Source organism: Leucopleurus acutus, assembly GCF_964270905.1.
Source record: "Leucopleurus acutus genome assembly, chromosome: 14".
Lineage (NCBI taxonomy): Eukaryota > Metazoa > Chordata > Mammalia > Artiodactyla > Delphinidae > Leucopleurus > Leucopleurus acutus.
In genome coordinates, this window is record NC_139156.1 from 46,167,565 (window position 1) to 46,176,152 (window position 8,588).

At 41.7% G+C, this 8,588-nt stretch overlaps 1 protein-coding gene across 1 annotated transcript in view; it reads left to right on the forward strand.

Moving 5' to 3' along the window:
• Nucleotides 1-8,061, forward strand: part of ERCC6 (ERCC excision repair 6, chromatin remodeling factor) — a 74,302-nt gene extending 66,241 nt beyond the window's left edge. The window contains exons 13-21 of the mRNA XM_082854512.1: nt 92-307; nt 777-887; nt 1,282-1,401; nt 1,802-1,896; nt 2,493-2,638; nt 2,724-3,425; nt 4,982-5,186; nt 5,840-5,918; nt 7,064-8,061. Coding sequence (XP_082710638.1) covers nt 92-307; nt 777-887; nt 1,282-1,401; nt 1,802-1,896; nt 2,493-2,638; nt 2,724-3,425; nt 4,982-5,186; nt 5,840-5,918; nt 7,064-7,486 — 2,097 coding nt within the window. The 3' untranslated portion in view covers nt 7,487-8,061. The remainder of the gene's footprint in view (nt 1-91; nt 308-776; nt 888-1,281; nt 1,402-1,801; nt 1,897-2,492; nt 2,639-2,723; nt 3,426-4,981; nt 5,187-5,839; nt 5,919-7,063) is intronic.
• The last annotated feature ends 527 nt before the right edge of the window (nt 8,062-8,588 follow it).

Consider the following 8,588-nt stretch of genomic DNA (forward strand, 5'->3'; position numbering starts at 1 on the left):
TACATATCAAACAGCCTCCTTCCTTTCCTTCCGGAGTGAATGGTATTTTACGTGGGGTAATCTGAGTGCACGTAATTCTTTTGTACCATAGATTTTCTCTGGACTTGTAGCCCTAAGAAAAATCTGCAACCACCCTGATCTCTTTTCTGGAGGCCCCAAGAATCTTATAGGAATTCCAGATGAGGAACTAGGGGAAGATCAGTTTGGACACTGGAAACGTTCTGGGAAAATGATAGTTGTTGAGTCCTTGTTGAAAATATGGCACAAGCAGGGCCAACGAGTATTGCTGTTTTCTCAGTCCAGACAGGTGAGTATACAAACCTCATACAAGAAACAAGTTGGTTCTTTATGACTCACAACCATTATTCAAAAAATGAGATATTGTCTAAAATACTGATTCCAAAGGCAAATCCACCCATTGACCCTGAAGTGGCAGCCTGCAAAGCTCTTTGGGAGATGGGATCTTTCTCTAGAGTTGGTGCCCAGAAGTCGGCTTTTTAAAAAAGGTTTATTACCATGTGATTCTGGGGTGCAGGTGAGTTTGGGTCTGAACTCAAATAAATGCCGTGCTGATTACAAAACTTGTAAGAATTAACAGTATGGAAATACCAAAAATATTCTTGCAGTAATTACGTTTATCTTCCTCGAATCAGGAAACCCCTTTTAATATAAGCCTTTTGGGAAGGATGTGACTCTTTACACAAATGTGGAGTACTCACTGGAGGTGTACATTTGATTTTTAAACTCTTATATCCTCCACCCTTTCTCCCAAACAGATGTTGGACATATTTGAAGTATTCCTTAGGGCCCAAAAGTATTCCTATCTCAAGATGGATGGTACCACTGCGATAGCTTCAAGACAACCACTGATCACAAGATACAATGAGGTAACAAGTGAACAGAACGATGAAGTCACATGGTGCTACTTTGTGCGGGGGGGTGAGGGGGGGAAGAAGGAGAGGTCTGCACCCACAGAGCCTACATCTGGGATTGGGCAGTGGGTGCTTTTAACTCAGTGCCTTTCTGGATTATTGGGATGTGTTGTGTTTAAACAGAGAATGTGTATTCCTTCTCGAAAACCCGGGTTTAAATATTGCTAATATAATTGATATTAAAAGTAGAAGCTGTGAGATGGGATCTTGGCTGACCAAAGGTTTCTGGGGCATAACCCATTGCTTGTATTGGGAACAGGCTTCCGTGTGGAGAATATGTAAAGGCAGAGGTGAAGAGCTGTAACTAGTCTTCCATGTGCATACTGAGTGTTGTGTGTCTTACCTCTAGGACACATCCATATTTGTGTTTCTTCTGACCACTCGGGTGGGTGGCCTAGGAGTCAACCTGACGGGGGCAAACCGAGTCATCATCTATGACCCTGACTGGAACCCAAGCACAGACGTGCAGGTCCGTTTATTTTGTTGAAAGGAGCGTGTTGGTGACATACTGTCTGATGGCTTGCACTCGGGAGCGTCCTTCGGTGCCACGTTACCCTCAGCATATAGCTCACATCTTGGTTGTAGCTTGTCTTCAGCTCAGAGTAAGGGTCTTCACAGTTTTCCCGTAGCAGGCACACTAGACATGGGTAAAAAGAGAACGTGGGAGGGGACAGATACACATTGTTTTTCAGGTAGAGTTGACTAGGTCTGTTTTGTCACCTGCCTGTTTATCTTCCTTAATAGACCTTGGTTGTACTTAGCCTCATTAGCCAAAATTCTAATTTCGGGAGTGGAAGGAAGCGACTGGCTATTAATCAGTGCTTATCGCTGAGAAGGGCCCTTGTTGAGCTGCATCTCTTCTACCGTAGGCCCGGGAGCGAGCGTGGCGGATAGGCCAGAAGAAACAGGTGACGGTGTACAGGCTTCTGACCGCAGGCACCATTGAAGAGAAGATTTACCACCGGTCAGTACACGTGGCTGCGCTCCTTGACCGGAGGGTGCTCTCCTGGTTGCGGGTGTGCAGGAGGGAGAGGCACGCTGCCAGGGTTTGTAGCAGGGAATTTTTAAAAATAGTATTTTAAGAAGTCTTGGGACTTCCCTGGTGGTGCAGTGGTTAAGAATCTGCCTGCCAACGCAGGGAACATGGGTTCGAGCCCTGGTCTGGGAAGATCCCACATGCGGCGGAGCAGCTAAGCCCGCGAGCCACAACTACTGAGCCCGCGCTCTGCAGCAAGAGAAGCCCCCGCTCACGGCAACTAGAGAAAGCCTGTGCGCAGCAACAAAGACCCAACACAGCAAATTAATTAATTAATTAATTAAAAAAAAAAAGTCTTTCCATCTTAGAGCAATAGTTGCTGTAACTGAGCGATATGTGGTTTTTTTTATCTTGTTTTTTTTCTTTCTCATTAAAATAAGCTTAGATGTCTTATTGTGTGTTTTTTAAAAATGTCTTTGAACCTGATTGTTTTTCTACCTTATTAATAAACAATTACTGTATGTTTAGAATTCTGAGGTACAGCTAAAGATTGTTTCATACCAGCTTGATTTCTATCTTTTTAGACAAATCTTCAAGCAGTTTTTGACAAATAGAGTGCTGAAAGATCCAAAGCAAAGGCGATTTTTCAAATCCAATGATCTTTATGAGCTGTTTACTCTGACTAGTCCTGATACATCCCAGAGCACTGAAACAAGTGCTATTTTTGCAGGTATTTCATAAAAGAATTTAACTTAAAATAACGAAATACATAAGAATTATGCAGTATAACACTAGCATGTTTTTCCCTTTCACAGGAACTGGTTCAGATGTTCAGACACCCAAACGCCATTTAAAAAGAAAACTTCAACCGGCTTTTGGAACAGACCAGAACATTCCAGTAGGTAAAAAGTTCCCTGGTTCTAACACATCTGCAAACGTTGCCATGTCATCTGAAGAGAAATCTACAACTATCGGACCTGAAGTGAATGCAGTAACTTCTAATCTGGGTGATCCTTTGAAAGATGCCCCTCAAGCATCTTGTAGTCTAACTAACAGTGAGAGGCTTGGAGAAGAGACAGATGCAGTGTCCAGACTGCAGGATTCCTCAGTGCTTCATGGAAACGGGGAAGGTTCAGATTCTCCAAGAATCAGCAAAATGTACAGGATGTCTGGTGAGGAAAGCATCGATGAAAAGGAGGGTCTTTCTGATAAAAGAGAAAGCTGCCGGGTTCAAACAGAACCTCTTTGGGAGAATGAGCAAACAGAAAATAATTTTTATAAGCACAAGTCAAAAATGAAACATCATGTGGCAGAAGAAAAGACCCTGGAGAAACATCTGAGGCCGAAGCAAAAGCTTAAGAGCTCTAAGCACCGCAGAGATGCCAAGTTTGAGGGAACTCGAATTCCGCACCTGGTGAAGAAGAAGCAGTACCGGAGGCAGGACAATGAAAATGAGAGCGAGCCCAAGGAACGCAGCCACGACGACTACGTCCTGGAAAAGCTTTTCAGAAAATCAGGTACTCCTTTTGCTGACCTTGCCACAGGTGTGCTAGGAATAGAAATGAGGGGGCCACTTCTAGCGGAAGCAGCCTTTTCTGACAGTGCAGAGTATGTGCTCAACTGGAAGTATTTTTCCTTCTAAAACTCAGATTTGAAATGTATTGACATTTTTGAAAATCATTTTCACCTCTCTTTCATAGGAGAATTTGAACCTTGGGAGAACAATAGGACTCGACTTCTAACCACATACAGGGGGGTGCAATGCTTAAAATAGATTTGTACTACCTGAACATTCATAGATGATTTCTCTGCATGCTATATTTATCTGATTTAACAAACACAGGAGAGTAAAGTGACAGATCATGGGAGAGAGACACAGGGGCATGGCCAGAGGCAGGCACTCTGGAAGTAGGAAAGCTGGTAGCTAATATCAAGGGAGAAAAATTAGGAAAGCAGACTCAACAATTGCTCAGGACCCTGGAGGGACCGACCAGCCTTCAAAAATTACTCATCCCTGGGACTGTCTTACTCAGGTCTCACCAGTCATTGTGTTCCCAAGCTGACAGCCTTGAGTTTCCAAAGATTGCTGAATGGGTTTCTGTTCAGGAAAGCAGGCTTACGTATGGCATCTCGGAAGGAAACCATCTGGGCCTGATGCTTTCTTGTAAGGTAGTTCATTGGTAACTTGCTCTATTTTTTCCTACAGTTCCTGGTCTATTTTCCTAAGAAAAATTATCTGTCTTGTCTAATTTTCAAGTTTATTTGCATGGAGGCATAGAAAATACTCTTGTAATAATTTTTTTAAAATCGGCTTCTGTTTCAAGATAATTTCCCCCTTGTCATTTCTAATTTTGTATATTTTTTCCCCCGTTTCCTTTGTCAGGTTAAGCTAGTAGATTGTCTATTTTGTGATTTTTTCCCCCCAATAAACCAGGTTTTTGATTTATTAATTAGATCCATGCTTGTCCTCTACCTCATTAATTTATGCTTTTATCTTCAGTATTTTCTTCCTGTTGCTTTTGTTTTTGTTGTTGTTTTGATGAGTTTTTTTGGTCTTAATATTTATAAAACTGTTCGACTTGGAATTCAGTGTATTTATTTTTGTTCTTTCATTTTTATTGATAGAAATATTTAGGGCTATGCATTTTCCACTGATGACTGCATTGGATTCTTCTTATATGTAGTGTTTCCATCATCATTACTTTTTAGAAATTCTGTAGTTTTATTTTATATTTGTATATTTTCCCCCTTCAATAGAGAATATATTAGTAGAAGATTTTAAAGTTTTCCAGGTGACAGTGAAGAGTTTATGTTGAAGTGTGGTTATTAAAGCATTATGCTTTGATTATACAAAGCAGTGACAGTTGATAGTCCCTCCCTCATCGGGTAGAGATGCAGGTGAAGAGCAGCAGCATTTGTAAAAGTTCCTGGGTCCTGGTGATCACGGGTGAATAGCAGCTAAAAACGTTCATGATGTTTCCTCTACCCACAACACACTAGCCTATACAGAAGAAAACGTGTGATTGTGTACGAGCTGAAATAACATGTTCACTGTTTCCTTTGCTCTTGCCAGTGGGTGTGCACAGCATCATGAAGCATGATGCCATCATGGACGGAGCTAGTCCAGACTACGTGCTGGTGGAGGCAGAGGCCAACCGTGTGGCCCAGGATGCCCTCAAAGCACTGAGACTCTCTCGGCAGCGGTGTCTGGGAGCAGCATCTGGTGTTCCCACCTGGACCGGCCACAGGGGGCTGGCTGGTACACCAGCAGGAAGAAAGTAAGAGGTTGCCACCCTGCCATGCTTGTGAGGAGGCCAAACCTGCTGGGCTGGAAATAAAATCAGGGCAGGCGAGGATACCTCCTCCCGTTTATCTGAAGCAATAGAAAATCTCTCAGGGAGGGATTGGGTCAGCCAGATGTATGTGACTTGGGGAAAGATTTTTATCATCTTACCTTCTTCTTTGCTTTCATTCCCTCCTTTCCAAAGCTGATTTTTCAGGGAAAGGAGAAATCTGTTTTGCTTAAGAGGTGATGTCATAAAAAATAGTAAGAGGTACAGAATAACGATTAAACTTTAATAAGATGATTAGCTAGGTTTCAGCAATCAGTAATTACTATGGTATTCAGTGTGCTCTTTTAGAATAGTTTCCCTACCTAGAATTCAAGGGTAGTAAGTTGAGCAAGGATATTGAGTAGTTTTTACTTGAGATGCAGTAATAATTTCTACTACTTTACTAGGAGAGTAAAGTACGGGAATCTCAGGGGATAGAGCAGAAGCACCATGGCTGCTGGAGCAGAAGCATCATGGCTGTGAAAGAATAACCGTGCAGAAGAAAATTGCTCCAAGAGGAGTTTAGTTGTTGGAAGGGCATTCTCATCTGTAAGTCACAAAGTTACATTTTATCAACTATGACTCTCTTCCGTATTTAGGAGAAGATTTGGTCAGAAAAGGAACTCCAGCTTCTCTGTGCAGCATCCCTCTTCAACGTCTCCAAAGGAGAAATGCCAGGTAATCTGATAGCCTATCAGCTTTTCATTTGTGAGATCTACTTAATTGAATTGCCATGAAAATTTCACTCGATTCTGCATGTGAAGAGCGTCACTGGCATAATGACATCTGATGTTTACATTGTATGCACTTTCATGCATTTATGAAGTACTTTTGTGTGAATTTAAAAGGGCCAGCGAACTTCCTAGAAAAGACAAAGTCTTTAACCCAAGATCCATAGTAGAATCTCTGTTTTGTCTTCCCAAAGTTCATATAAGGATGGGTGATGTGTGAGTTGCTGCTCATACCACCTGCCCCACCCGGAGGTGAAGTACTAGCTCCAAGGACCACTGCCTTCTAGACTAAAGGTCTAGAGGGCCTTTATTGAATGTTGTTTGTAATTTCCTAGCTGCCAGAGCACTGTGCCCTTCTCTGCCTGTCCTACAACCCCGAAGGCCTTGAGTGCTTCACTGAGAGTAAATAGTAGGCCATGCTCTTATCATTTAATACTTTGTTTTTTTCTGCTTAAGGGTCATGTTACTTATAAAATTTGAAAACTCCCAGGTTCAGATTCCTGTTTTAGGTTAATATGAACACATTTAGGAATAGAGAACCTTTTTTTTTTTTTGACTTCCTGTGTTATGTTCTTTTAGCAGTAGGAATGTGAAGAAAAACTAGATTTATGTAGCTGTTCTAAGGAAACTCACATGAGGTGTAAAGTAGTAAAAAGATTTAAAAGTGAAGGAAGTACAGCTCTGATATTGTTCCTTATCCCACGGTGCTCAGATCAGGGAAAATTTGGGAGGAAGAACAGTAAATGCCCACAGAGCTCGTACCTGCTGGAGACAGGTTTCCCTAGAAGCCTTCTTCGGAAGCCCGGCCCCACCCTCTCTGCCCTCCCTCCACTCCCGTCCCTCAGGATGGTGACGAAGCAAATAGTGTAGTTTTGGGTTTTTTTAGGAAATGTTTTCTAAGAGTGGGTGCATTTAGACACTTGACTCTCCTCCTTTCCCTTTGCATTAGACGGTGTATCATCCATTCTCCGTCAACCTCAGTGCCCTGGGCATGTGTGTTATCTTATGGCCCCTCAGAGCCTTTGGAGAAATAAGTAGTGGGAGCGTAAACTGGAGATTAAATATATCGATGCACTGGTCTTCTTTCTCCAGGACAGCACTATGAAAAAGGATGGAAAAGACAATGTTTCGGAGCATTTTAGAGGAAAAGTTGAAGATGCAGAGCCTTCATCCGGGGCCCTCACTTCGTCCTCACTGTTGGCTAAGATGAGAGCTAGAAACCACCTAATTTTGCCAGAGCGCTTAGAAAGTGAAAGTGGGTACCTTCCAGAGGCTTCTGCTCCTCCGCCTTCCAGCATGGAACACGATGACCTTCTGGTAGAAATGAGAAACTTCATTGCCTTTCAGGCCGAAGTTGATGGCCAGGCCAGCACTCGGGAGATACTGCAGGAGTTTGAATCCAAGTTATCAGCATCACAGTCTTGTGTCTTTCGAGAACTATTGAGAAATCTGTGCACTTTTCATAGAACTTCAGGTGGTGAAGGAATTTGGAAACTCAAGCCAGAATACTGCTAATCAATGTTACCTTCTGAACTTTAAATTGACTTTTTCTAGTGGAAATTTCTGATTATTAATCTTATGATTAATAATCATGTTTTGTCAATGGAAGTTGGCTGCATTTGATGTTTACTTTGAATGATAGCTACCTCATAATTAAAACTTTAAGGAGGAAGAAGTTCTTCTCTGAAACTTAAAAAATACCTGGATTTCTTTTTTTTTTCCCAAATACCTGGATTTCTTTTTTTTTTCTTTCCAAAATTAATTATGAAATCAGGGACCTAACTGTTAATCCTTGGAACACATTTGTTCTTTTACCCAGAAGATGCTGTCAGGGAATACGTACTACTCATTTAGAAGTTTATAGACCAGAACTCTCAAGAATTCTTTTTATTGGTGCTAAAATCATGTCTTATATTCAGTTAGACCTGTTCAGTAAATCAGTTCATCAGTATCTGATAACAGAATTGTTTTTGGTACCTAGCTTTTAAATGTTTAAGTCGATCATTTGCCACCCAAAAAAGAGATCAGACTTGTTACCTTTTGAGTCCTATTAGTTGCCTTTAAACGATCTTCTGTTAAGGTACTGTTAAATTGACAGGTATTTTTATTAGTAAAGCATGGAATAGCTTGGTAGTAAATGATGAGACATGTATTTTCAGAAACTTGTAGTTTTCTCAGTTTACAGTGGCTTTATTTTAAGCAAAGGGCACCTTTCCCCCCCGCATAGTGAATAGTGGTTTTAGGAAAATATATGTTATCTTAAAAAAAAAAAACTCAAGCAGAACCAAAAGTAGGTACAAATAAAACCACCAACGCACACACACACGCACACGGACGTTGCTCCAGACCACACCCGGATATACCATCATCACCACATGGTGAGCACCATTCCAGCCCTCTCTCTGCTTACATCCTGGGCGGGAACTTTGAACCTTTTTTACCTTATTCATTGTCTGTCTTTCTAAGGATGCTGGTAACTTTATATCAGACATCATTGTTCTCCTTCTTCTGTCCAGTCATCTTCATCTCTCTTTTCCCTTTCCGTTCTCCGTGACTCTCCTGTTCTAGAGGTTTGGTTTTCAGCTGCATCTGTTTCTGGCTGTTGTTTATGTGTTTA